Here is a 27893-nt window from a genome sequence, read left to right as displayed (position 1 = left end):
ATGCTGGGAATCCTAGCAAATCAGGAGGCTGAGGCAGGAGGATGGCAAGTTCAAGGTTAGCCTCAACAACTTAGCGAGGCTCTAAGCAATTTAGTGATGCCCTGTCTCAAAATTTTAAAAAGGGCTGGGGATGTAGCTCAATAATAAAGCACCCCTGGGGTCAATCTCCAATACAAAAAAAAATTAAAGAAAAAATCAGTTTAGCACAGTATTAGCACCATCAGGGTCGCACACTAAGGTCTAGAGGCTTCCAGATGTTTCATGAACCTAATTCCAGAATGTCGCCTTCGTGCGTCTTTCGGGAGTGATGTGAACAAGCCCTCTCTCTCCCTGGGATTCTGGGATTCGCAGTGTCCGCGAAGGGTCTGGACGCCAAGGGCAACAGCATTGAGCACACTCCGCTGCCGCTCCCGCCTCCGCTCTGGGCGGGTCGTTCAGGGGCCCTTCTTTCTCTCTTCTTTTGGGGGTACGGAATACAGAGGATTGAAACCAGGGGCTCCATACCGCTAAGGACCATCCCCAGCCCCCTTAATGTTTTATTTTGAGACAGGGTCTCCTTGTTGGCCTCGAACTTGCGATCTCCTGCCCCAGCCTCCCGAGTCGCTGGGATTACTGGCCGCGCGGGCGCGCCGCGCTCAGGGAGCCTCTTCGAATTAGCCAATGAGAAGCGCACCGTCCCCGGTCGCCTGGGAAACCGCGTGACAACAAGATGGCGGCGCCGGGACGGCTCGCCGGCCCTGCGTGGTGAGTCCCGGCCCAGGGCCTTTCAGCTCCCGCAGCTCCCCAGCGGGCTGTGGCCCGAGCCCCGAGGGTCCCGCGGCCTTCCCCGGCGGGCGCCCGGGCATGGCCGTGCGTGGGGCGCAGGCGGCTCGGCGGCTCCGGGGCGGGTCGGGCCGCGGTACGTGGCGCAGCGAGCGCGTCCTGCTGGGGTTGGGGGTAGAAGCGTGCGCTGGGGTGCAGCGCTGGGCCATGGTGGCCACCAGCCCAGGAGGGAGGTCCCGCCCCAGAGACGTGGACCCCGAGGACACCGGCGCGGGTCCCAAGACCAGGACAGCCCCTAGCCTTAGGCTGCCCTGGGGTCCCCATAACGAAGGCGGGAGACCCGGCTCTGACCTCAGGTCCTCCACTCTGAAGTTGAAGGAGACACAGCCGTGTGCCCAGGAATCCCCAGAAGTCCCCAGACTGATGGGGAGACGGAGTCTCCGCCCTCGGAGGTCTCCCGTGAGCCAAGGGGAGGTTAATCTGGACACGGAGTGTCGAATTGGACCGGAGTGAGGCTGGAGGAAGCAGGGCAGTTAGGGCGGGGCCACTGTGACATCCCTTTGTGCAGCAAGCACCCTCTGAGGGTGGCCAACAGTGAGCACGGGAAGGAGGGACTGTGGTGAGACATTGTAGAGTTTAACCTGCAGGATTTGGTGACTGATCGGATTAGGAGGGAAGGAAGGAGAGAATTTTGTGCTTGATGATGGGGTCCGATTACAAAAGGGGGAGATGGAGGAGCTGCTTTTGTGGGGAAATGTTGGATTGGGTTAGGGGACCTTTTTTTTTTCTCCATGACAGCTTTATTGATATATGACTCATATACATTTCAGCTTTATTGATATATGACTCATAAACATTTCGCTTCTTTAAGTTACAAATTTCCATCATTTTTATAGATATTCCATTTAAATGAAATGTCCAAAATGGTCAAATCTATAGAGACAGAAAGTAGATTAGTGGCCGCCCAGGGCTGACTCGGAAAGACAGGACTGGCCTGGAGGGTAAATTGGGGGTGACTGCTGAAGGGTACAGAGTTTTCTGTTTGTTTTGGTACTCAGGATTGAACCCGGGGAAGCTTCACCACTGAACTACATCCCCAGTCCTTTTACCTAGTAATTTGAGACAGGATGTCACTAAGTTGCTGAGTCTGACTTCCAACTTGTGTGATTCTCCTCAGCCTCCAAGTTACTGGGATTACAGGTGTGCACCACCCCACCTGGCTACAGGATCTTTTTGTGCTGATGAAAATGTTCTAAATTTGTGGTGACAGTTTCACAACCCCGTGAATGTATCAAAAACTTAACTTTACACTTTTTAAAGGGTGAGGTATGTGATTTAAGTCTTAACAAAGCAATTTTTAAAAAATACTACATACTACGTGATTCTATTTACGTAACTTTCTTGAAGTGGATATAAGAGCGGCCGTTGCTTGGGGTTAGGGCTGGGAAGGGAGGTTGTGACCCTGAAGAGGCAGCAGGGGGAAGACTGTGGAGAAAGACAAGGCCGCTTCTCATACCCTTCGTCTCCCCAAGTGATTAGAGGGCACCAGCTGTACAAAGCCTCTGATCTTGAACTATGGTTATATAAGATGTAGCTATTGAAGGAGATTGAGTGAAGAATACCGGGATCTCTCTGTACCAGTTCCCTAATTTCTTGTAAATCTATAATAATTTTGAAATAAAAAGCTAAACTGAAGGACAAGGGGAAAAAAAAAAAAGAGGTGTCAGCCTGGTCAAGGGACGAACACGGGCGAGAAGGGGAGTTCCAGGCAGGGAGAGCTGCGTGCGCTTGAGGTACTGCCTGCAGCTCAGCTGGCAGAGTGCAGGGCGGTCAGGTGGAGGGGGTCGTGGTCAGGTGGAGGGTGAAGTCAGGAGACACGGACAGGCACCAGATGTAGGAATTTTGACTTTTTTTTTTTTTTTTTCCTGTGGTTGAGAAGGAGCCCGTGGGAGCTTTGTGAGGGATGTGTCATGTCACTTTTGTGTTTTAAGATGCCTCTGGCAGTGTGTGGAGGTTGGTGAGGGCAACCAAGAGGGGCTGCCATCCTTGGCCAAACACCACGAGGATGCCCAGACCAGACAGGGCAGGGCAGGGGCAGGGTGGGGAGGCTGGAGGATGGGGGTGAGGACACTGGGCCTGGGCCCTGGGGGAAGGATTCTCCTGAAGAAGGGGCAGGGCATGAGCACTACCCTCTAGAACAAAGGCACAGGTGGCTGTCTTGAGCTGTTGGCAGCTTCAGGGCCGGGGCAGAGGCCAGTGCCACATCTCCCAAGAGGAACCTCCTCAAAAGACTTGGTTCAGACTCTCAGTAATGGAGGGCCTTTCTTTGACTCTAAGACATCTAGGTATTAGCCTTTTTTTTTGTGTGTGTGTGGTGTGTGGTACTAGGGATGGAACCCAGGGGCACTCTACCACCAAGCTACATCCCAGCCCTTTTTATTTTGAGACAGGGTCTCGCTAAGTTGCTGAGGCTGGCCTTGAATTTGTGATCCTCCTGCCTCAGCCTCCTGAACAGCTGGGATTGCAGGTGTGTGCCACCATGCCCAGCAATATTAGCCACTTAATACATTTAATGTACTGCTTAGAGTAGTGGCCCCTCTCTGCATCTTGGTGTGCATACCTCTTTACTGGAAGAAAGAGGAAAGGAAGGCAAACCAACAGTTATGAGTGTCTAGTTCTAGGTGCCAATAACAACAAACCCCACAATAGCCACACTCAGTTTTCAAGTACTTCCTTTGAGCTTGGCACTGGGCTGGGTGCCTTGTCTCTCTGAATCCCTTGGTAACCTGCCTGGGTGGTACTGTTACTGTCTGTATTTTGCATCAGAGGAACTGAGGTGCCGGCTACACAACGGGTGGCAGAATCTGCAGAGTGTGGGTTCTTGACCTATGTATCACTTAGGCGCGGTTTTGGCTGAATCTTGCCCCTGGGTTGCCCTCTCTGCCTCTGTGGGTTGGGCATGTTTGCACAGGTGGCACCTGGGTTCTAATAGGAGAGGAGGAGACACCTGGGCTTTGTATCCGCCAGCTCACTGATGGATGGACAGAAGCCCCAGGCCTCCTGCTGTAGTCTTGTACCCAGGCTCTAAGTTTGGAAAGCTCCAGACAAAGGGGCTGCACCACCCCGCTTCACAGCACTGTCCCCAGCACCTCCAGGTCTCCGTGTGCAGGGCAGAGAGAGCCGGTTACCCAAAGGAAAAGGCCACCAGACCCTCTGCCAGGCATTGAGGGCCACTTCTCCTGGACAGTGCTCCCTCTTAGGAAGAGTAGATAGAGAAGAGAAGCTTCGGGCTACTCCTGGGCCTGAAGCCATAGGTCCCCACTGTCCCCAAGGGCTGACTTCCTCTTTCCTCTCAGGGAGTTACTGACAGCTAGGATCTAGACTAGAACTATGAGCTCACCTCTGGCCTCCCTTAGCAAGACCCGGAAAGTGCCCCTGCAGTCGGAACCTGTGGATCCTGGGTAAGAAGCTGGCCTCGTGGGGTCTTTGTGTCCCTGCCCCTTTGTCCACCTTGGCCCTCCCTGGCCAAAGGAGAATGACTCCTACTATCCTGAGAAATGCCAAGAAGAGGTACGTGCCTTTATCCGACCACTTTCTTTCTCTTTAAACCTTCTTCTGAGGAGCTGTCCTTTGTGACTAACGGTTAATTGGATGGTACCTTTTTTTAAGGCACAGGCCCTGTGGAGGTGGCTCAGTGCCTGGCGTTCCCTGTCCACTTACTAATTCTGCAGACTCGGATGGTCTGCCCACTCTGGCCCAGGCCTGGGTGGGCTCTTGGGAAAGGTTGATGAACCTTTATTTTATTTATTTATTTATTAGTTTTCGGCGGACACAACATCTTTATTTGTATGTGGTGCTGAGGATCGAACCCAGGACGCATGCATGCCAGGCGAGCACGCTACCGCTTGAGCCACATCCCCAGCCCCTGAGCCAGCTTCACCCTGCTCTGCTGAACACCTCGTGGAATCCTTATAGGCTGAGGTGGTCCAGAGGTTGAGTGACAGACCTGGGGACCTGCAGTCACTGCAGAGCAGAGCAGAGCCAGGGCTGGCTCATGGATTCTGGAAATCTTAGTCTCCCATAGGACCTGCGGGCTCCCCTGTCCTTCTTATTGGAAGGAGTCACGTTCTGAAGCATGTCCCTTGGCTCACCTTCACTAGGGATGGGATTTCGGGGTAGCAGTTCTCAGGAGGCAGAGGCCCCGCTTCTGACTCTTTTAGCTTTGGCTGGGACTTGGGGCCTGGAACCTTTTCCCTAATGGACTTCCGGGGACTTAATTTGTTTTTCCCTTCTCCTTCCTGCTTGGGTTCCCAGAAGGCGAGGGATAAGAATCTATGGAGATGGTAAGTGTGGGCTGTGTCCTAGTGTCCCCTTCACCTCCGACCTGCCTGGAACGCCTCTGGCTGCCCCTGGGCCTCAGCAGCCCTCCCCACCCCCAGGCCTGGGCTTCCCTCCTGGCTCTGCCCCTCAGCAGAGATGTCTTCACAACTTCTGACCCCTCAGTCCACTGAAGGTTTGGCGGTGGGTGCCTGGAAACTATGCAGGGACCAAGAGGGGTGGCCCAGCCTCCTCGCCCACAGCCTCCACCAGCCTCTTCTCCCTGGAGCTGGACCTCACACCTTTGTCCTGGCTCCTCTCCTGTCAGATCCTAGCCCACTCATACCCCTCTGTGGCACTGCTGTGGCCACTCCAGCCTCCCAGGAGCTGGCCTGGGAACTCCAGGAAGAGGACTATTTTAATTGGATCCTTGCCCGAGCCCCCAAATGACCTGCCTTCATACTCGTGGGGGCAGTGTGTGGGCTGCTTCTCCTCAGCTGGGGCCTAGGGTCCGGGGTCCCTCTGGGGGGACCAGCCCCAGAGCGGTGACCTGAGCCTCCATGTCTGCAGAAGATGAGGTGGATATGCCGAACGATGGGCCTGGCTCTGAAGAACAGATCTCTGTCCCTTCCTGCTACAGCAACAAATTTGCTTCTGTGAGTGGGCCAGGTGAGACCAGAGGCCTGCAGCCGGAGGGGCCCCAGAGGAGGGCGAGGCCCTGCAAGCCAGGGCTCCTCCACTTGTCTGCTGAGTCTGAGGTGGCTGCTCCTGCCCCGGCTGACCATGGCCATGTGCCTGTACATCCAAACCTGCCTAGACCTAGTTGTCACAAGGCCGCACACCCCCGGGCTTAGCCTGGAAGGCCAGGCTGTGGCTGGAGCCTCTGGAGTCCCCATCACGTGTGATGCCCGCAGGCCCAGGGTTCAGGGTAAGAGAGGATGCAGGGCCTAAGGGGGGAGCTCAGCCCCTGGCCACCTGCTCCCTGTGCCTGCAGGGCACCATCCCCTAGGTGGCTCTCTTAGCTGGCCCACAGCATCTGCAAGGGCTGGTGGAGGTGCAAACAGTGGCACGGGGACCACTAGGGCAGCTGCCCAGAGGAGGGAGTGCTTATTGGCCTGGGGACGGGAGACCAGGCAGGCGGGGATGAGCTGCGTGGGGTGCGGGGAGGCTGGGACTGGGGTCAGCACTTGCGTCAGTGTGGGCCGCCTGTCTCTGCCTTCGTGTCCTCCCAGTGCAGCGTCCTGAGGAAATGCTGCTCAGCAGAGAGCCCCTGGCCAGTACTGGTCACAAGGGGCCCTCAGAGTGGTAGCCACCGATCAGGAAGTTGGCTATAGGAAAGGGCCTGGCAGATGCCTCTAACCCCAGCTCTTCACAAGGCTGAGGCAGGAGAATTTCAAGTTCAAGGCCAGTCTTGGCAATCTAGCGAGACCCTGACTCAAAATTTAAAAAAAAAAGAAAGAAAAGAAAAGAAAGGGCCGGGATGTAGCTCTGTGGTGGGGCCCCTGGGTTCAGTCCCCAGCACCACGAAACAAATCAATAAACAGCCTGATGAGTCTTGACCAACCCCCTCCATTTGACAGGAGGGGGATTGAGGTGAAGAGCCAGTCTCGGTCCTGAATCTCCTGCCCCCAGCTGGGCGGAGGGTCTTGGTAACAGGAGGAGCCCCTCCTCTTAAAGGAGCTCTGGGCCTCTGTCCCTGTCTCCTCCCCTGCTATGTACTTCTCATCCATTCCCAGCCAGTGGCTGTCCCCACCAACATCTATAGGAGCTTCCTGCCCTGCTTCTCTGCTGAGCGGCATCTGAGCTGTCCCCCGTTCTCAGAACACCCTCAGCTCGTGGACGCCCTGTCGCCGGCCCCTCAGTTGCCCTCCTGCCAGTCTCTTCCCCCAGCTGTCTTTGCCAGCACCTTCTTCACTCCCAGCCTTTCAGTGTGGCTGTCCACCTGCCTGGCCTCTCGTCCCTCTCCCCACCCTCTCCCAGTGAGTTACCCACATTGCATGTGCTGGCAGCTCCTGAAAGCTGACAGGTCACCTCAGGGGCTTTTGACTACACGTCAGAGAGGACCCTCAGTCAGCCTGCACAGGCAGTGGGGAGATTGGTTATCCTATGTGCTGAGGCCCCCTGAGGAGGCAGCTCCAGGGCTGCTAATTCAGTGACTCAAAGACATTGTCAAGAGTTCTGAGGTCAGGCCAGGAGCGGTGCGCATGCTTATAATCCCAGACACTCTGGAGGCTGAGGCAGGAGGATTGCAAGTTCAAAGCCAGCCTCAGCAAAAATGAGGCAGTTAGCAACTCATCAAGACCCTGTCTCCAAATAAAATACAAAAAAGGGCGGGGATGTGGCTCAGAGCTTAAAGCACCCCCGGATTCCATCCTCAGTACTAAGAGGAAAAAAAAAAAAAAAGTTCAGGTTTCTCCCTCCCCAACCCCTGCTCAGTTCCTCTGGGCATCCTGCTTGGTTGGCAATGGCTCTAGTACCTGCCTCACAGCACGGAAGGTGTCCAGGAAAGGAAGGAGACCAGTTTCTTCCCATCTCTCTCTTTTTCCATTTCTCAAACTTTTTATTTCGAAAATTTTCCAGTATACAGAAAAGTTGAAATAATAGTGCAATTAATGCCCTTTTGTCGGGGGTGGGGTTGTGGCTCAGTGGTAGAGCACTTGCCTAGCATGCGTGAGGCACTGGGTTCAATTCTAAGCATCACATAAAAATAAATAAACAAACAAATAAATAAATAGTATTGCATCCATCTACAACTAAAAATATTTTTAAAAAATACCCATATGTCTTCCTTGACAGCTGCAGATCGTTGACCACATTGGCCTTTTCTCTCTCCATCTACTCACATATATGAATACAAATGGCTTTTTTATATATGTATTTTTTAGTTGTAGTTGGACACAATACCTTTGTTTTATTTATTTATTTTTATGTGTTGCTGAGGATCGAACCCAGGGCCTCGCAGGCACTAGGCGTGCGCTATACCGCTGAGCCCCAGCCACAGCCTGACAAATGTATTTTTAAGTTGCACAATTTGGAAATGAATTGCAGAGATGTCGTTTCATCCCTAACACTTCAATAGGTATCTTTTAAGAATAAGGAAATGCATGCTCACAATACGACCGTCCCACCTCAGCACATGAGTTATTTAGTAACATCTACCATCTGTCCCTTCTACAGTCAAACCTCCTCAGGGTTCCACAATCTCAGTGATTTTCCCCCTGATCCAGGATTGATCCCAGAGTCCTGCACCACACCTAATTGTTATTGTTCTCTACAACAGTCTCCTTTCCTTTTAAAACAATGACATCGACTTTTTGAAGAGTTCCAGACATGTGTCTTTCAGAACACCCCAATTCTGGATTTGTCTGGCCATGCACCTAGGTGACCACGTTGGCCTCCTCTTTTATTCTCTGCATTGCCTGCAAACTGGAGGTTCGAATTTGAGGCTTCATTAGATGGAGGATGACCCTTTTTTGGGGGGTTGGGTGGATTCTGGAGATTTAACCCAGAGGCGCTTTACTACTGAGCTATCTCCCTTGCTCTTTTTGTTTGTTTGTTTGTGAGAGGGTTTTATTTATTTATTTATATTTTAAGTTGCTTATTGAGGCCTCACTAAGTTGCTGAGGCTGGCCTTGAACTTGCCATCCTCCTGTCTCAGCCTCTTGAACTACTGGGATTGTAGATGTTCGCCACGAGGCCTGGCAAGACTTCAAGGTGGTGCAGCTCACGTGTTCCACCACATACTTACACGCTTTGGACAGGTTAATGCACCTCAGTGTCCTGAGACAGCTCGTTTAACTCACGGGCACATTGCAGAGTCACAGAAGCTGATGTGCGTAGCGTTTCCAGCAGTTCCTATCAAGTGATAGCTGCTATTGGTGTTTTTATTTCTGCTCCAGATCCTTTCCCTGGACTTCCCTGCCTCAGTATCCCCTCCAGGCCTGGGCTCTAGGGGTTTTGTCTGCTTGGCAGGTCCCCCATACCATGACTCAGATCTGGCGAGGAAGGTGCAACAACTGGAGCAGCAGGTGAAAGCCCAGAGTGATGAGCTGGTGTCCAAGGTGGGCCTCAGGGGAGGGGCCAGGGCGGGTGGGCTCTAGGACCAACTTCCCCACTGAGTTTCCTGGTCTGATGGCCAGGTGTGGCCTGGAACCGATCTGGGCCCCTGGGACCTTAGCAGAGAGGCTGGGGTCTCCTCCACAGCCGAGCAGGGCCTGGTCGACCTGGAGCTGGGTGGGGCAGTGGGACACTGGGCCCTGGGCAGCGCTGGCTGCATCCTTCCTCACCTCCGTGGGACCACGAGGGTTGTTATAGGAGGCCCAGGAACAGTGGCGGTGCCAAAGTCGTCAGGGGCATGGTCTTTGTGCTTCCCTGTGCCTCGAAAAATTCCTGTTCTTCCTATTTGGCTTTGGGACCCTCCGGGCCTGGCCTCACGCCGTCTTGCTTCCGCAGGATCAGAAGATCCTGGCCCTGGAGGACCTGGTGCAGCGCCTGCAGCAGAAGCAGGGTGAGAGGCCCTCGTGGAGGGCTGACCACGACTCCTGGGAGCGCGGGCAGTGACTTCATCGGGGCGCCAAGACCATCAAGTGGACTCCTTGGTGGGGTTTGGACAGCTGGGCCAGGGAGGGCAACGATACCTCCGGGGCAGTGCTGGACTCACCCAGTACCTGGCTCCATGGCACCGAGTCCCCTGAGGCGTGCCATCCAGAGCATGGAAGAGACATGCTCCAGGGGGACTGGTGGCCCCTTGAGAGTCAGCCAGGGTGCCCACAGGGTTAGGGAGACACCAAAGGGATGGGCCCAGAGGCAGTTCTCGGGGATCCCCAGATGACCCTCGGGCCAGCACACCTGGAAGCCTCCAGGTTGGGCAGCTGAGCCTCACCCTGGTTTCCTCTGAAGGTGAGGTAAGTGGGCAGCGGCAGGAGGAGCTGCAGACCATGTGCACGCAGCTGCAGCGGCAGGTCGGGGAGATGGAGGTGAGAGGCAGGGCGGAGGGAGGGGCAGCCAGCCCGCCGCACCCTGGCCGGAGCCTCCCTCCCTGGGCCCTTCCTCACTAAGCATCCCAACCAGGGCCCTTGCCCTGTCTCCCTGCCCAGGACTGACCCAGAGTTTAAAGAGCCAGGGAGGTATCCAGAGCCAGGGTATGTCCCTCCTCCTGGGCTGGATCAAACTCCTAACATGCCCCTCTCCGCCTGATAGACCTCATGGCTTCTCATGGGGTTCAATTCCAAAGTCTTTACTGCACGCTAACCCTTGTCCACCTCTTCGGTCTCACCTTGAACCATGCTCTCCTTCAACCCTGGGGCCCTTCCTCCAGTTCTTTGACTACATCAAGCTCTTTCCTATCCCAGGACGTTTGCCCATGCCTTTCCCTCTGCCCAAGTGTTTTCTTATTTATCCTGGGGAGCTTCCCCGTCCTCATCTGTCTCCTCTGGCTGCCCTCCCAGCCTCTGGCCCGCTGGATCTCCTATCCTCTGCTTCCTTAGCCCCTCATCTCTCTTCCCCTGTGGAGCTGTGAACTCCACGGGACAGCGATCACCCAGGAACTAGGGCTGAGCCATCCCTGTCTTAGTGAATTCTCACCCAGTGACCCTATCACCTGAGTCACCTTTCTTCCATTCAACACCCCGTCCAGCAGCAGGGTCCTCTGCCCATTCCCTTTGTCCAGGCAGCTCTGGGGCCCAGGACTGAGGCTGGGGCTTAGGCCAGTGCTGCCTTTCCATGCAGGAGGCTGAGCTGGCTGCCCCATGTCTCCCCTTTGCCCCACAGCGGTTCCTCAATGACTACGGCCTGCAGTGGGTGGGTGAGCCTATGGACCAGGAGGATTTGGAGGACAAGACGGTCTCAGAGGAGGAAGAGAGGGACTGGATGACCGCCAAGAAGTTCTGGAAGCCAGGTATGGAGAGGGCCTGCCCCGCTCCTTTCGAGGGATCTCTCCAGTGGATTCCTGTTGGCCCCAAGCTCTCCAGATCCCCTCATTTGTGCCTGGCCACCCAGCATAATGGGCCTCCAAGGGAGCCCACCCTTGCTCTGACCCAGAGAAGGGAGGGCCAAGACCTCAGTCACTGACCGCCTGGCCTGCCCTCCTGTATCTTCCCTAATGTCACCTTAGTCTGCGTGCTTATCTGTCAAAGGCTCCAGGGACCCAGAGTTACAGGACGCAGCAAGACTAAAGCAGCTGCCTTAAAAGAGCAGCCCCTCTGTTCTGGAAGCCCCTCTTCAATTCCAAGGCTGAGTCCCCTTGTGGATCCCTTTGCAGGTGCATCTATGAGCCAGACCATTGAGATCACCTGCTTCCCCGGGACCCCAGCTCTTCTCATGTCTCACGCAATGGCTGATATCCAGAGGGGTGCCTCCCGCCCTTCCTTCCCTAGATTTGGGTCCATAGCACTGGCTGATTCTGAAACTGGCCATAGATAGTTCCCCAGGCTTCAGAGTCAAATCAGATCCTCATCTTAACCCACCACCTACTACAAGTGTGGTTTGGGCAAATGATTTCCCTTCTCTGAGCCTCAAGTTCTCCATCAACAAAATGGGGGTACACTGGAGTCGGTGAGCTAAACACGGAACGCCTCGCCCTGGCCTCGTGTGTCATGGGCCTAACAAGTAGGAGCTCTTGTCCTCCAAGGTCTTTGTGAAGGCAGCGGAGCTTTCTGGAACAAGAGTGCTGCTCTTGAAGGAGGAACTGGGGAAGATGACAACACTCTCTTGATTCTTGAAGTTTCCTGCTGGGTAAAAGCCCAGATTCCTCATTGGAGCCCTACTTCCTATTTAGTCCTGGGCTTTGGCCAGATCCACTAAGTCTCAGGACAACCCCCCACCACACACACACACCGCTTGTTCTAAATGACTTCCCGTCTGTGCAACCTTTGCAGCTTTCAGAGCATTTTTGCAAGCTGCCTTGGCATGGCACAGAGGTTATTCCATTTTACAGAGAGGCAAATGGAGGCACTTATGGAGTCTGAAGACTGTTGAGTGGAGGGGGCAAGGCTTAGGGCTGAGAGCCCGCTGGGAAGGCAGCCCCAATCAGAGGATAAGGGATGCCCAGCGTAAGGGTGGTGAGGGTGAGAGCCACAGAGAGAGACTTGGGAGGTAGGACCCACAGCCTTGGTAATTGGGGCAGTCCCGGGCGGTGGGGCGAGCCCTGCCGCCCAGGATGTTGTGGGCTTGGCGTGCAGCAGCCCGACTCAGTGTAGGTTCCATGGTGGGGCTCTCCAGGGACCTAGGACCGGGTTGAGAGGCAAGGCCTTAACAGGTGGCTGCAGATGCTATAAGAATATCTGTCCTGGGGTCTAGGGCTGGTGCTTGCAGTCCTGCTCCCAAGCCCCCTCCACGCAGGATGGGCTCTGGCTTCACAGGGTCCTCCCATCTTCCTGGAGAGCAGCCTTCCTTCTGGCCAGTGGGGACCTCCCTGCTCCCTTTAGGAAGGGGTTGGACCAGACAGCTGGTTTCTTGGACATTGTGTTGTGGATTCCTACTCTTCCCCCACCCAAAAAGGAGCAGCCTCCCCCTGCTCTGCTTTGTCGGTGTGCTCTGAGGGAGGCCGACTGTGGAGCCAGGTGTTTCCCAGCTAAAGCTACAGCTGGGAGCGCCCACACTCATCTGGGAGCTCCCTGGCCGCACAGCCCTCTGGTCCTCTGTGCGTCTTTGCCCTTCTTCAGCCTTTTTTGTTTGTTTGTTTGTTTTGCAGGCTGGAGATCCGACCCAGGGCCTCCGTAAATGCAGTAGCGCTGGGCCAAGCCCCTGCCGCCCTTCTTTTGCCTTTTAATTTTCAGTGTGGGAGGGGCCTCGCCTGATCTCCTCCAGATGAAGAAGTTTTCCATTTCCAGCAGCTTTGCCTCCTGGGACCTCTCTTTTCTCACCCCAGGAGCCAGCTGGTTCCTTCCCCAAGGACCCCGTGTTCCCACCCCTGGCCTCTGGCTGGCCTGCTGCTCTTGTTAAGGACCCGACCCCCTGGGTTCTTAAGCTGTCTATCAGAAGAATGAGACAGAGGCTCTGTGCGACTCTCAGGAACAAGGTCTTTATTATGCTCGAGCACAAGGGAGGCCGCGTGTGGGAAGCAGAAACCCCAGACTGACTTAAACAAGGGATGCATTTATGGCATCTGTGGGGTAGGCTGGGACCCGAATGCCTGATGTCATCCCGTGTAGAGGTGGCATTTTAGTGGTGCCTGCGCTCTCCCTCCTCACGGTTCTTCCTGTGACACATGTCTCATTATCCTGCTAGGTCTCCACCCCTGGTGATCACCGTGTTGATAGGGCAACACCGTAGGGTGTTCTAATGGCCATTCTACACACGTGCTTGCCCCTAACACCTGGAATAGCTCCTCATCACCTGGGAAAGTTCCTGATTTGGTTTTGGAGTAGGGCAGACCATTGTCTGCAGATGCTGTGTTTTGGTACCAGGAATTGAACTCAGGGATGCTTTAACACTGACCTACATTTCCAGCCCTTTTTACTTTTATTTTATCTATTTGTTTATTTTGGTACCAAGGATTGAACCCAGGGGTACTTGACCCTGAGTCACCTTCCCAGCTCTTTTAAATTTTTTCTTTTCTTTCTTTCTTTCTTTCTTTCTTTTTTTTTTTTTTTAGAGACAGGGGCTCACTAAGTTGCATAGGATCTAACTAAGTTGCTGAGGCTGGCCTCCAACCTCCTGTCTCAGCTTCCTGAGCTGCTGGGATTACAGGTGTGAGCCACCGTGCCTGGCTTATTTTTTATTTTGAGACAGGGTCTTGCTAAGTTGCTGAGGTTCTTGTTAATTGCTAAAGCTGGTCTCGAACTTGTGATCCTTCTGCTGCAGATTCCTAATTTGCTGGGATTATAGGCGTGCCGTGGGTTTAATCTTAAAGACCTTGTTTTTCTTAGCCCTGGCTTCCTGGCTCTCCACTGACCATACTGTCTTTGAGGGCAGCTCTGACTTCTTGTCCTCCCGCCTCCTGGTGTATCATCTCAACTGTGTAGCCCTGTCCTACTTTTTAAATTCCCAACATACTGGCATGATGCTTAACCCCACAGTACAGGACTGACTTAGGATGTCACTTTGGCTCTGACTTCCTGGGTCCCCTTCTGTTGGACACCCCTCCCCATGGGCTTTGGGGCAGAGGCCAATGGACTGGTGAATCAGACCATCTGTATTAGGCCAGTGGGGGATAATTAGAATGTTGTAGGTCCTGGAACTCTTGCCTTAGGAAGGAGAGTCAGTCGTGCCCATGAAGGGGGGCCCAGCAGGGGCAAAGCCTGGCCAGGGATGGACCTCAGCTTGGAGCCTTTATCCCTCCATGCCCTCTCACCAGGATGTGAGAATAGGCTACAGTGCCAGGTGCTCTGGGGCATGTGAAGACATGAAAGGGACAGTCCTGCTCTGGTCAATCACCATGGGCCAGGTGTGGGCCTCAGGGCTGAGGGCTCTAGTCAGCTGTGAGCTGGATATGACATCCCCCTTTTGTCCCTGGGCTCCTGCCCTTCCTCCATTTCTCCCGCCTCCTGTGCCAGCCCCCACCTCCCCCAGCCTTCCTCCCAAGCCCCAAGACCCTGAGCCTGTGCTGGTGCTCCTATCCAACTCCCAGCTCAGGAAGCCACACTCACTCCATGGGTAGTGGCCAGCGTAACTTGTCCCTGGGCCACCCTTTGTGCCCTCCCCCTGCCCTGGCCTAGGCAGCGGCAGGCCTGACTCCTCCCCACCCTCAAGCCACCTCCAGGCCTGGCTGGCACTCTTCACCCCCAGAGGTGTCTTGCCTTCTTCTCTTCCATCCCCTCAAGCTCAGCTCGAATCTGATCACCAGTGAGTCTGTGCCGATGGCTGGGCCGGGCTACAGCTGGGCAGCCCCGGGGGATGGGGTCTGCAATGGCACGAATGGCTTCCAGGCTTAGGCTGGGGCTGGGTGGGGTCACTGAGCCCGGTGACTGCTGGTCTCCGAGACCATTCCCTCTTCTAAGAAAGCGGGGGATAAGTAGCACTGAGGGGCTCCGAGGGCTGCTGAAAGCACTGAATGAGTGCATGAGGTGCTTCTGGTGGGGGGCCATGACCAGCAGCCTGTGTGGCTTAGCTGTTGTCATGCCCCAGAGCACCCAGCATGGTGCTTGGCATATAGATCAGGGCACCTTCACCTGCAGGAGCTAGGCTGTGGTGGCCACTGTGTCTGAGCCTGGACCATCAGAGCATGTTGGGACAATCCACAGGATGAGGTGGGGACTGGGTGGCACTATGTTCAGTGGGCAGGGACAGAGAGATATAAGTGGAATCCCACGGGCCCAAGGTCACAGGCTGGCTTGGTCACAGGCTGGCTTGGTGTTACGGCAGCAACCGGGCTCAGAGCCTCTTCTGTCGGCCCTGGCTCCTCCGAGGAGCAGAGCAAATGTGTGTAAGTCCCCAGAGCGGGCCTGACGTACAGATAGGTGGTAATGAGGCTCCACTTCCTGTTGCAAGAGGGCATGGGGAGGTAGGGACAGGTCACGGAGGCTGTCGGAGATCTGAGGACGATGGACAGGTCAGCACATGCTTCTGGAGCACCTCCTTGGGCCAGCCAGGGCTCAGCACCCCAGCCTGTGATGAAGGCTCAGCCAGTGTGGTCGAAAGGCAAACAAGCACATATAAAATGACAACAACCTGTGACCAGGGCCGAAGGAGTGGGCCAGGTGCTCCAGGAACCCACCCATGATGGGAAAGGCCCCTGGCCAGGCTTCTCAGAGGAGGTGGGTGGTGAGTGCAGCCCAAGCCTAGAGCCCAAGAGTGAGTAGGAGGTGTCGTGACAACAGCAGCCACCACCAACCACGCACTTTCTCAGAGCCTTGAGCAGCCCTGGGAGCAGAAATTATTGTCCTCATTCTACAGAAGAGGAAGCTGAGGCTCAGGGAGGCCCACCTGCCCAAGGTCACAGAGCTCAGGGTGGGAGGGAGAAGCCCACTGAAGGGAGCCAGGCTCAGGAGTGGGGGTGAGGCCAGGCTTGGCCCCATGCTGCCGCCTCCCTTTTTAATATAGCCATAGTTCTCAAAGGTGGATGAGGCCTTGAAGATGATCTCCCAGCACAGCAGCCCTCACTTGAAAGAGACCCAAGGGAGTGAGATCCCAAGAGCCAATACTCAGCAGCAGCCTACATGGTCACTGAGAGCTGAGGTGGTTACCCAGGCTCTGCAGGCTGCATGGCCTGGGTAACATGACACTACTCAAGGCCCAGTTTCCTCATCTGTAAGATGGGGATGGTAATATACCCCTCTCCAGGTGCTCGACAGGGAATCCTCACTTATGGAGAAGCTCAGAAGCCCAGCCTTGCAGGCAGCCAGGGTTCTTTTATTGATTGGATTTTTAACTGTACTGGGGATTGAATCTGGGTATTTCACCACTGAGCTACATCCACTGCCCTTTCTATATTTTTTATTTTGAGATAGGGTCTTGCTAAGTTGCCCAGGCTGGCCTCAAGCTCATAAGCTGGGCAATCCTCCAGACTCGGCCTCCCAAGTAGCTATGATTACAGGTGTGTGCCACCCTGCCTGGCCTGGCCGGGGTTCCTTTGTACCCGTTCCACAGAAAGGAGTGTTGTGGCTCAGAGGAAATGTCCCCTCACCCAAGTCCTGCTGCCATTTAGAACAGAGCTGGACTTGTCCCTGGCCACCTTCGCCCTGTGTGGGCTTCTACTGCATCTCTGTCCTGATGTGGGGTCAGGCCTTTGGAGAATACTCGTGGCGTGGGGCTTAGTGGCTTTCCAACTCTGAAGTGTGTGGCAACACCAGGCTCTGTCTTCTTCCTCCAGCTCTGGATTGTCCAAAGCTGTGATTCCTCCTTCCTGGGCCCCTTGTCCCTTCTCATGTCTACTGGACCCAATACCTGCCCAGCTCACCCCATCTGGTTTCATTTTTCCAAGCCCTAGTCCAGCTGATTGGCAGCAGCTGAGCTAGATTTCCTTTTCTTTTTCTAGGTCCTGAGTTAAACCCCAGCCCCTGGGGCCAGTTTTCTTTTTTCTTTTCTTTCAGTACTAGGGATTGAGGCCAGAATGCTCTACCACTGAGCTACATCCCCGGCCCTTTTACTTTTCATTTTGATACAGGGTCTTGCTCATTTGCCCACACTGGCCTTGAACTTGAGATCTTGCCTCAGCCTCCCAAGTTGCTGGGATGATAGGCATGCACCATCACCTGGCTTGGGGCCAGTTTTTTGACCAACTTCTTTCCCCTTTCATTGCTTCTTGGCATCCTCCCTTGGGCTTCCAGGGGAAAGTTTGTCCCTTTCCCCTGCCAGCTACCCCATGTCTGTCAGGTGCCTGAAGCCCCGGACTCAGGAGGCAGCTTGGGGCAGGGCAGGAGTATTGGCTTAGGTGTTAGCAGGTGTGGGTGCTCTTCTGCTTTGTTCTGTGGGATCCGACCCAGCCAAGCCAGCCAACCTTTCTAGGCCTCACCTTCCCAGGTGGAGGAGGATGGGTGGGGCTGGCCTTATATGAGATGATCTTTCCTGCTCTGATTTTTAGGCTAACCAATTTGGGCATACACTTCTCTGTCTCTCACTCCCCCCACCCTTTCTCTTCAGTATAGGGATTGAATCCAGGGGTGCTCCCCTGAGTTACTTTCTCTAGCCTCCCCTGCCATTTCTTTTCTTTTTTTCTTTTTTCTTTTTTTGAGATAGTGTCTCAGTAGATTGCTAAAGTTGGACTTGAACTTGAAATGCTCCTCAATCTCCTGAGTATCTGGGATTATAGGCATGTGCCACTGCACCTGGTTACCAATATATTCTTAAAGTAGTTAGTTGTTAAAGGAAAATGATGTCTTAATGTCATTCTGAATCATACTAGGGATGCCTAGGACATTCTGTTTTTCCTGGCAGGGACTTCATGGTACTCCAAGGGGGCCGGGGAGGGCAGGTATAGCACCTCAGGCAGTAGCAAATGTCAAGGAGAGGGGAGGGCTGGCCAGGGCGGACCATTTTGACAACTGCAAAGGCAACAGGAAACATAGCCACCTGCATCTGTACATCCCTGGTAGGACCGCCGCACCACTGTGGGGAAAAGCATTGGGTCCCCAGAGGCCTGACCCACATCCTGCCACAACGTGACTGTCCTGGTGAAAAACAGCTTCCAAGAAGGCCCACAGAGTCACTTGTCTGTTGGAGAGTTGCACCCTAGTGGGCAACTTGCCTGAGGGCCAGGGCCCTTCAAAAACTGCAGAACAGGCCCTGGCGTATGTGTCCCCAGGTGACACTTTCTGCTCTAGCGTGTCTTGGCTGTGGCACAGGTATATGTGGGGCGCAGTTTTCAGAAGAGACCAAAGATTTGGCAGCTGCTCAAAAGGGTCTGTTGCAAAAAAATAGTCACATGCCCCGGGGCCTGTCCCACCTCTGTTCAGCACTGTCCCAGCACCCTCCCTAACATCTGTCCTCCCTCTCCTGATGGTGCAGGGGTGGGGAACAGGCTCTAGACTGGGCTGGTTCAAGTCCCAAGCCCTCCTCTAACTCCCCAGGTGGCCTGGGCTGAATCATTTTTCATGTCTCTGGGCCACTTTCCTCATGCGTAATAGCTCCTGCCTCAGAGCCTCGGGGCTGGCCTCAGGACCATTTGTGCAAGGTAGAGCTGGTAACAATCTAATGTGGACAGAGTGGCCCTCACACAGTCATCTTTTTGGCATTTCACAGCTGCCCTGGGAGGCAGACACTATTGTCATCCCATTCTACAAGGGACTGCTGCAGCACAGAGCATTCAATGACTTGTCTGAGGTCACACAGGTAGAAGTGAAGGAGCTGGGACTGGAACCCTGAAAGGCTGGGTTCCAGGGCTGGGAGCTCTGCTCTATGCTTTTTAGCTGCCAATCAGTGCTTGACAGGCCTGAGGTCAAATCGTGCTTCTGCCACTACTGTTCATTGCTAGGCAAGTCACTCAACTCTCTGTAACCCTCAGTTTGCTCATCCAAAAAGCCCTTACAGCATAGTGTCAGTAAGAGAAGGGGACATGATGATGGGTATTAAACCCCCAGCAAAAAAAAAAAAAAAAAACAGCAAAAAGCCAATGCTCAATGAGGAGACAGCTGTTAACTATTATTTAGTATTAGTTTTCCTTCCTTTTCCTTAGGTGGTCATTTAAGGAGACCCTGAGGCTACTGCCCAGCTAGGGAGAGGGCCACAAAAACCAGGGCTGCTAGGGCACACAGAAGCCATGATGAGACTCATGGGTCTATCCTCTTTGCCAGGGGATTCACTAGTGCCCCCTGAGGTGGACTTTGATAGGCTGCTGGCCAGCCTGCAGGATCTCAGTGAGCTGGTGGTAGAGGGTGACACCCAGGTGACGCCAGTGCCTGGTGGGGCACGGCTCCATTCCCTTGAGCCCATCCCGCTGAAGCTCTACAGGAATGGCATCATGATGTTTGATGGGCCCTTCCGGCCCTTCTACGATCCCTCCACACAGGTAGGAGCTGGGGGTGGGGCTCTGGGGTCCCCTCCTGCCCACTGTTACATGGAGATGGTGGAGCCAGCTCACCCAGGCCCAGCCTGCCCCCCACCTAGGCCCCCATCCAAGCCCTAGGGTTTCAAATAGTTCTAGAGTCTGAGGCACTGGGGAAGCCAAGGGCCCAGGGCCACCATCCAGGCAGGCAGCCGGCCTCACCATTCTTCTCCTCACTGTAGCGCTGTCTCCGGGACATACTGGATGGCTTCTTCCCTTCAGAGCTCCAGCGACTCTACCCTGATGGGGTTCCCTTTAAGGTGATGGGATGCTCCTCAACTTACCCTTCCCAGTGTGGGGATTTTGGAGAGAATGGGGAGAAACAACTTCCACAGCATCAGCCATTCTGAAGGGGGAGCCACCGCCCCAGCACAGGGGACCTGGGTCTGATAAACTCCCGGAGAGGGTGATCCTGAAACTGGCTGGGAAGGGAGGGATAAGGCTGCCTGGCAGGGGCAGTGGCAGGGAGGTCCTGCGGCTGAACAGCAGGCAGTGCCCTCTGGTGGCACCCCGAAGGCTCAGCCTTGGCCAGACCACTGCCTGCCCTTATTCCCCAGCATTCAGGACCCGGTGACTATGACTATGCACAAGTGGCGGGGCTTCCCCCAGAGGCTCCTGAAGCCAACTGGTTGAGGTGGAAGGCAGAGCTGTGAACCACAAATGCAGAGCAGAAGGGGCAGGTGCTAGGCCTCAAGGACTTGAGCTTGTCATGGAAAGTATGAGACAAGGGCACCACCAAAGGGCCCATGAGGCCCCAGTGGGTGGCAGGTTATTTCCACAGTGAGGGCGTGTAAGGGGGTGTGCACCACCATGGCTCAGAAAACTGTGTGACTCACAAGTGGGGGTGTTTAAGGTGTCCATGCCAAGACAAGGCCTCAGAGCTGTGCCTTGAGGAAGCACACTAGGTGACAAGGGTCTGTGTTGCAGACTAGGCAACAGCAAGGACTTTGCCTCTCTGGACACTCCTGAGAAGGGGGGTCTCTGAGGAGGGTACTACTGTGGTTTCTGCAGGCATGAATGTGGAGTGCTTGCAGAAGCAAGGCCCAAGGAGGTGACAGAGGCATGACTGTGCTTCTCCTGCTTTCTCCCAGGGCTGCAGCCTCCTTGTCTGTAAAATGGGGATTGCATTAGACTATCCCTTGGGCCTGCTCTTGGGGCCTCTGGGCAAGCAGGGAAGGGGAGGGTCCCAGGGCTGAAGAGCTGGGCTAGCTGCTATCACCCCTTCTTCCTGCCAGGTAAGTGACCTGCGCAATCAGGTCTACCCTGAGGATGGGCTGGGCCCATTCCCAGGTGAGGGCCGTGTGGTAGGCCGACCAAAGGTGCGCAAGGCTTCGGACAGAGTGGAGGAGTACCCAGGTAAGCTGGGCCCTGAGGCTGAGCCAGGTGGCTGGGGGGCTGGGCAGCAGAAGTTCCAGGTGGAGTCTCCCACCATTAATCACAGTTCCTCCCTGGGCCAAGTTTCCCAATGCCCTCCCTGCAGGCTCCAGGATGACTGCTGAGAAATTTCTGAACAGGCTTCCCAAGGTTGTGATCCGACAAGGCCAGGTGATTGACATCCGGGGTCCCATCAGGGACACCTTGCAGGTGAGGCTGGCCCTAATTTCACAACCCTCTTGGGGGCTCTTTACCACCAACCCCGGCCCAGCTTGCCAGAGCAGTGTCTTGCCTGGAGGCTCAGGCTTCTGGACCCTGGGGGACGGCCAGGATGGTGGGTCCCTCAGCGCTGTGCAGTGGTCTCTGGAAACTGCAGAGCTGCTGAAGGCTCTGCACTGGGTCCCAGAGAGCAGCCAGACTGGCTCTAAGGGGCTAAATAAAGGCTGGGGGTGAGCCACGATGCAGTCCTGGTATCCCTTCCTGGTTGTCCCTGGCCCCCACAGAACTGGTTATCTCCTCTCTTCATCTCTTCATCCCATCCTGCTGCTCTCTCTCAACTTCTCAGAGCATTGCTAAGTCCTGTCTGGTCTGGCCATCCCTAGAACTCTCTCCATCCCCACTGCCCACCACCCTAGGTTCTGGTGTGTCTCCCACACAATGCAACCTCCTCTGGCCAGTCTCCTGCCTCCATTCCCTGCCCCTGCCAGCCATCCTTCCCTCATAGCCTTCCCTATTGCAGTCTTCCAAGGATTCTCAGAGCCAAGTCCTTTATCCTGGCACTCAAGGCCTGTCCTGCACCACTGGGCCCCTCCCAACTTCTCTAACTTCCTCTTTCTTCCAGTCCAACCTGATTCCCGGCTTCAGCTGTGAACTGCTGGCAATGTCCCAAATATATCACCTCCTCTAGGAGGCTTTCCCTGATCTTAGGTGATCGGTGTCCCTGCTGTTGGGAACATCCCTGTCCTCATTCCACTTCTAAGGACTCCTACTCATTCTGCAGTCTCAGCTCAGGTGTCATTTCCCTCAGGAAGCCTTCCCTGACCCCAAGGTGGGTTAGAAATCTAGCCTGGTCATCGTCTTTGTGGGCTTTTGCCTCCCATTTGACTGATGGGGAGGCTTCTTGAGGGAAATGATGGGCTGCCACCCAGAGCCTTCTTTCCTTTCCCTCTCCTCTCTTGGGCCTCAGTTTACACGAACACCTTCATCCCTGCTCAAGGATGAGTCAGTCCCTTCCAAGGGTTGGATGACTCAGGCAAGGCCTAGGGCTCTCTCTGTCCCCTCTCCATTGATGCCTTCCAGAACTACTGCCCACTACCTGCCCGGATCCAGGAGACCATAGTGGAGACGCCTGCCTTGGTGGCTGAGCGGGAAAGGTGAGGGAAGGGTGGAAAGGTGAGGGTCCAGTGGGATTTGGCCATCAGGAACACTGAAGGCCCCTGGGCCTGCAGGAGTCAGCAGTCACCCAACACACCAGCACCCCCACTCTCCATGCTGCGCATCAAGTCTGAGAATGGGGAACAAGTCTTCCTCCTGATGATGTGGCCCAATGACACTATTGGCAATGTGCGTGCCCTGCTAACACAGGCCAGGTGAGCACAGGGCAGAGGTAGGGGCTGCAGGGAGGCTCCAGCCCAATGGCTTGGCCTGATCCATTCCACTGGGCCCCCAGGGGCATGGATGCAGCCACCTTTGAGATCTTCAGTACCTTCCCACTCATGGTCTACCAGGACGACACACTCACGCTGCAGGCTGCAGGCCTGGTGCCCAACGCAACACTGCTACTGCGGCCATGCAGGGCCCCATTGTCTGACCCTGGCCCCAACTCCAGCTCTAGCCATGAATAAAGTGCCTGGCCCTGACACCATCAGCTCTACCAGGATCTCTTGGCAGGGCAGTCTGGAGGGGAAGGCAGAGGCCAGGGAGGGGTGGTGCTGACCCCTCCCCTCAGTAACCTGAGCCTCAGCTGGCAGTACTGGCTGCTGGGTCTTCGTCGTCTAGGTTCTTCTTTCTCCTAAGAAGGGAGGCTAAGTGGATCTGTGAAGGGAAGGATCCTGAGGAGGGAGTTGCCAACCCCAGCTGGGTTTCCATTCTCAGCCTCAGCTGGGGCAGCAGAGCCTCACTTGGCTAGCGTTCAGTCAGCAGACACCTGTGCGCGGACACACACAGACCCATAAGCTCATGGGGACACTTCCTCAATACTATGCACAAAGTCACTGCCAAACTATACTCATGCCTTCAAAATGACAGAACTGTGGCTGTTAGTGTGACACACCCACACTAACCAATCCGATCCAAGGGTGGGCAGCCCCAGGGCAGGCATGCAAATGGACACCAACACACAACTGTGACCTGGAGAGTGGACCCCACTGTCTCCAGAAACCACTGGTCCATACGGGCACGTGTGTGCCTGACATGCATTTACACACATGCTGAAGTGCCACACATGAGCACAGCTTTAACACAATTACTAGCCTAACCCAGGGTGGGGACCTGGGATGTCCAGGTCACAACCAGACAGACATTGCCAGTGGAATGGGCATTTAATTGTCTCTAAGGTACTCCCAGGAGAGGGAATGCGGGGCCTTTGGCAGAGCTCTGACTAATGGAACCAAAAGAAGTACCCATCAGCCAGTGCCAGACAGGGTGGCAGCCCCAAGGCCTGGCTGGGAAGAACAGCCTTTTAGGCTGTTGCTTAAGACAATTTTTGAGACTAGTGGGTAAAGGAATGTTGCCTTTGAATGGAGGAGAGGGGGCTACAAAGAGGAAGAAGGGGCCTAGGTTGGGGGAAGGGACTTCAAGATTAGGGTCGACAGGAGTTGGTCACGGGGTCCTTCAAGGCCGGGTGAGGTCTGTGGGGAGAATGTGGTGCTGAGTCCAGCAGGGACCAGGAACTGGCTCAGTTCAAGCCAGCTTCAGGAACTCCTGTAGCGTGTTCTGCTCCACAGCCTCCACGAAGAGCTCATAGTCCTGAGGGGAAGGGGCAGGGGTAGTCACCTCAGTGCTGCTGCAGGAGGTACAGTACTGTTTTGCAGGTCTGACCCTGGCTGGAGTCCTCCAACAACACTCCCCTCACCCCCAATCCCCAGGCCCATACCCCACAATACTGGTCCCCGTTGACGATCTGGGGTGGGGTGGCCTTGGGGTTGCCTGCCAAGGCTCGCATCTCATCCCGCAGGGCGTTGTCCTGGGAGATGTCCACTAGCTGGTATTGGATGCGCTTCCCATCCAGAATGCGGGTCACCTCACTCTGCTGGGACTTGATCTGGGGGTCAAGGGTGGGCAGGATTAGTGGGCAGGCTGGAAGGCCTATGGGGAGTGCTCTGGCAGATGTGACCAGGGGCTTTTGTCTCTCTGCCCCCTGCCCACTCTACGGGAGTGTTCTGGCCACTAGGAGTTATGAGGGCAAGTCAGGTTTGAGGAGGCAGGGGATGAGAGGGGGCCCACCACCATGGGAAGAGGGTCAGAAAGAATGGAAGTGGGATAAAGTTCAGGCCGGGAGGGTCAGGAACTCAGCCAGGGGAATGCAGGGCAGGTCTGGCTGGGGTACCCCCACACCACGCACACAGCGAGAGAGCGAGATAAGGATGCGGAGGTAAGGGGTACAGACAGTGTTTGTCCCAGTGGTGGGGGATGGGCACAGGTAAACCACGCTGGTGCTACTGAGGACCCAAGATACCCAGTGAAGGGGTACAGGACGGTGCTCAAAGACCCTGGATCCAGGAAGCCCCGCCCCATCCCCCGTCGTGGGGGCGGGTCCCAGGCGTCAGGGTCCACAGCACCGGGAAGCGGCCCGTGCTCTTCCCCAGCAGCGGCCGGTCGTGCACTTACTTCGCGGGAGCCGGTGACCGACGTGCTGTAGACGCGCAGGCCGCTCATGCTGCAGGCAGACGGATATGCAGGCAGACGAGAGCCGGTGGTAGCGGCAGCAGCACGGTCAGGAGACTACGCTGCTGCTTTCGGGAGCGGTTTCCTTCCTGCTCCGCCCGCGAGTCACTGCTCTCGCGACCAATGGGTGGCGCAGGCGGGTGGGGCGGGGCCTGTGCGACACAAGCCTTCGCGCTGGAGGACCCCGCCCTTCTCCGGGTGACCACTGCAGCTGCGCCCCCCCACCCCCCTCAGCCATAGCTTGATCTGGGGCTCACGATGTGAGGCTGGGGAGGGACAGATGGCAGTGAAGGCCTGGGAGAGAGGGGGCGAGGGTTTAGCAAAGGCCTCCCCGGCTCACCCAGGTTCTGGTACATCCACCTACCCACCAGTGCCACCCTTGGTCTCCAGGAGGTGCTCAGCTTGGGACTTTGAGCAGTTTTCAAACTCAAAAGTTCCTGGATAGAAGGCACACCAAAGCAGGGGCAGCCCTGCCAGGGATTTCCCCTACAGCTCCTCTCCATTCTTGCAGGCTTAGACAAGAAAGGGTGGCCACAGAAAGCGAGGACCACACCCTCCAGGAGCCAGATTGAGACCAAGATACTAGGCTGCCGGCTCTGGGAAGTGTGTACACCAAGGTTGGTGCCAGGACTCTAGAGGCTGGGCTCAAGACAGCCCTTGTTCAAGATCCATAGCTGGTCTTGGGGTGGTCTCAACGTACCCATGTCTCCATGCTGCAGATGGCACCCCACAGCTGCTGCTACTCCGCAAGAGTCCAGGGAGTTCAGAGGGAGCAGACTCCCAACAGCAGCCCGACTTTGGAGACTTAGCTATGGGTCTGGTTGGACACAATGCCCCTCAGGTCCAGGGCTCAGTTAACAGCCCAGGAAGACAGGCCCAGCTCTCTGAGGCAACAGTGCCTGCTCTGCTCTGGGGCAGCCACTTCCTCACAGAAACCCAGAGGCCAGACTTCCCCCCAGAGAGACTTGCTGAAGCTCTTTCCAATGGCAACTTACTCTATGACTTGGGTAGCTCTGCCAACAAAGTGGTGAAGGAAGAGATCTTATTTGTCCCCACAGAAGAGCAAAGAAGCAGAAGTGGTAGAGATAAGGACGTGAAGAAGTCCCTCTTTGCTGCTGTCTGGGGAACTTGGCTAAGTCACCCAGCCTTTGGCTCCAAGAAGCCCAAAATGAGGGGTGTGGCAGAGGAACAGTATCAATGGAAAGCTATGAAAAACTGATGTGTCTGTTAAATATTTTATTTTGTAATCAAAATAGGCAATACAAACCAGTTGACATAACAAAGATTCATATAAATAACTGTTTATAAACTTTTTGAGGAGAAATACCCGTGAGCATGGTGGCTGGGCTCCCAACACAGGGTGGAGACCAACCCGGCAGCTCTGCTTAAGGAGGCAGGAGCCCAGAGGCTTAGGGGACAGCCAGCTGGGTGGGGCTGCTCTGAATGGAAGGGATAAGTCACTCCATAAATAAAACACAAACTTGAAAAAACACTTAAGAAGGAAGCTCATTCAGGCCTGAGTGAGGGTCAGGATGCTGCCAACAGCCCAAAGCTTTTTTTACCACGGCTGCCCCTCCACTCCTGCACTGCTTTGCTCCCCATACCCAAACATGGCCCCTGCTTGGCCTGGCTCCAGATCTAAAGACCTGGGGCTAACCCAACAACCAGACACTAACAACTTTGAGATGCTCCCTAAACCAGGAGGCAAGAAAAACCAGAAAGCAGAGGGTCCTAAAGCCCCACAGAAACAAACAACCCAGGAAACACTGAAAGTCACATCTTATAGCTGACCCATACTGGATACCCTGAACTCTTCAAGGAAGTCAGAGCAGGAAAGGGAAAAGACCCCCCCCCCCTCCATACACCCCAAGAAGAGAGAGGCGCAAATCAGATCAGCCCTGCAGGAAGGCAGCTTGAAAGTTGCCCTGTGGTCTGGGGTGGGGGGTTTCAGCCTGATCATAGAACCACAGAGAAGAATGTATTCAAAGTCCAAGAAAAGGGATGGCTGGAAGGCCTGAGAACACTGGAGGAGCTATGCTGACCGCATGGACATAGGGCAGCTGTGGAGTAGTCTCCTGTAAAGATGGCACAGCAGGTAGATTAAGGAACCCTGGCTATAATCCCTGGAGTCCTGATCCTAGTGGGAACTCTGCTAATGAACAGATCACCCTGAGGCTTCTGTGAGAATAAGAGCCCTGAGGAAGAAGCAGTGGGACTGGGCCTGAGAAACTCAGAAAGCCAGCTCAGTTCCCAGGAAGGGGTCCATGGGGCCTGAGAATTCTCCAAATGGTCACTGTTGTGCTTGGCCTTTTCAGGCTCCTCTAAGGAGTTCTGGGTACCAGCAGGACCAAAGTATGGAGTGGGAATGAATGTGGATTCATCCCAGAGGATGGAGAAAGGAGGTGAGCTGTTTGCCTGCCTTTGATGTCAGCCTAGGGCTGGGAACAATTTGTGAGGACTTATCAGTAGAACCTGCGAGAAAGTTAATTAGTAACTCACCCTCAAAAGGGTGAATTAGGACAACAGGACAAACGCAATTCAACAAGGCAAAGCCAGAGTGGGAAAGGCAGGAATACTTCCCTCACTAGCTTGTGGCCCCCAGATGCAGGCTCTCTTCTCTTCCCTTCTGACTCTTCTCTGGGAGCAGCAGCAACAGACAGGATTGTCGGGGCAGGGACCTCCTGGCCAGGCTCTCAACAGCTCAGATCTCCCCCACCTTCCAGAGAATACAGCCTATCTCACCCCCAGCACGCCTCACTGTGTGGCACAGTTTTCTCCCATGTCCTGGGCATATCTGTCTGACATGGTGGTCCTTAAATCCTCGATGTCATGGCGCAGCTGCTGAACCTCTTCTAGTTTCTTCCTGATCACATCTGGCTTCTGCAAATCTAGCTGAGTCCCTGGGTGCTGTGTGGCTGAGGAGGAGAACATTTCAAGAGTGTTAATAAGTCAGTTGGGAGATACTTTCATGTGGAAGGGGCAGTAATGACAGGCAGTATCTGAGGCCCACGATCTTATGACTTAGCATTTCCGCCCACCAGTACTGAAGACTGAACCTAGGGCTTCAGACATACTAGGCAAGTACAGTCTACTTGCCTACTGAGCTACATCCAAGCCTTCAGACATGGCACTTTTA

At 55.0% G+C, this 27893-nt stretch overlaps 3 protein-coding genes across 4 annotated transcripts in view; 1 reads left to right on the top strand and 2 right to left on the bottom strand.

Annotated features, from left to right (window-relative positions):
• Positions 1 to 690: 690 nt before the first annotated feature.
• On the top strand, positions 691 to 22716 carry Ubxn11 (UBX domain protein 11). Its single transcript, XM_027937684.3, has 15 exons — positions 691 to 744; positions 4119 to 4223; positions 5077 to 5105; positions 5650 to 5748; positions 9052 to 9140; positions 9532 to 9586; positions 9979 to 10055; positions 10849 to 10975; positions 19248 to 19462; positions 19681 to 19758; positions 20734 to 20854; positions 20979 to 21082; positions 22172 to 22245; positions 22321 to 22461; positions 22542 to 22716. Exons 2-15 carry the CDS (start codon positions 4153 to 4155, stop codon positions 22714 to 22716), a joined length of 1455 nt encoding a protein of 484 aa, XP_027793485.2. The 5' UTR covers positions 691 to 744; positions 4119 to 4152.
• A 677-nt stretch (positions 22717 to 23393) lies between these two features.
• Sh3bgrl3 (SH3 domain binding glutamate rich protein like 3) lies at positions 23394 to 24854 on the bottom strand. The gene is made up of 3 exons (XM_027937685.2): positions 24701 to 24854; positions 23967 to 24134; positions 23394 to 23839 (listed from the first exon to the last, which is right to left on the bottom strand). Exons 1-3 carry the CDS (start codon positions 24746 to 24748, stop codon positions 23774 to 23776), a joined length of 282 nt encoding a protein of 93 aa, XP_027793486.1. The 5' UTR covers positions 24749 to 24854; the 3' UTR covers positions 23394 to 23773.
• A 1124-nt stretch (positions 24855 to 25978) lies between these two features.
• The window catches only part of Cep85 (centrosomal protein 85), a 35551-nt gene continuing 33636 nt past the window's right edge, over positions 25979 to 27893 (bottom strand). For both annotated transcript variants that reach the window (XM_027937682.2, XM_027937683.2), the window contains exon 14: positions 25979 to 27672. In XM_027937682.2, the coding sequence (XP_027793483.1) occupies positions 27512 to 27672 (161 nt within the window). In that variant the 3' untranslated portion in view covers positions 25979 to 27511. The remainder of the gene's footprint in view (positions 27673 to 27893) is intronic.

The sequence above is a fragment of the Marmota flaviventris genome, chromosome 10 (genome assembly GCF_047511675.1).
Source record: "Marmota flaviventris isolate mMarFla1 chromosome 10, mMarFla1.hap1, whole genome shotgun sequence".
Taxonomy (NCBI): domain Eukaryota; kingdom Metazoa; phylum Chordata; class Mammalia; order Rodentia; family Sciuridae; genus Marmota; species Marmota flaviventris.
Note: the sequence above shows the minus strand (reverse complement) of the source record. Positions and strands in the feature narration are given on the sequence as shown.

Coding starts and splice junctions, on each gene's coding strand:
- Ubxn11 (XM_027937684.3), top strand. CDS start 4,153: ATGAGCTCACCTCTGGCCTCCCTTAGCAAGACCCGGAAAGTGCCCCTG. Junction 10,976..19,247: donor CAAGAAGTTCTGGAAGCCAG/GTATGGAGAGGG, acceptor CCTCTTTGCCAG/GGGATTCACTAGTGCCCCCT. Junction 22,246..22,320: donor TTGGTGGCTGAGCGGGAAAG/GTGAGGGAAGGG, acceptor CTGGGCCTGCAG/GAGTCAGCAGTCACCCAACA.
- Sh3bgrl3 (XM_027937685.2), bottom strand. CDS start 24,748: ATGAGCGGCCTGCGCGTCTACAGCACGTCGGTCACCGGCTCCCGCGAA. Junction 24,135..24,700: donor CGGTCACCGGCTCCCGCGAA/GTAAGTGCACGA, acceptor CTTGACCCCCAG/ATCAAGTCCCAGCAGAGTGA. Junction 23,840..23,966: donor ACGGGGACCAGTATTGTGGG/GTATGGGCCTGG, acceptor CCTTCCCCTCAG/GACTATGAGCTCTTCGTGGA.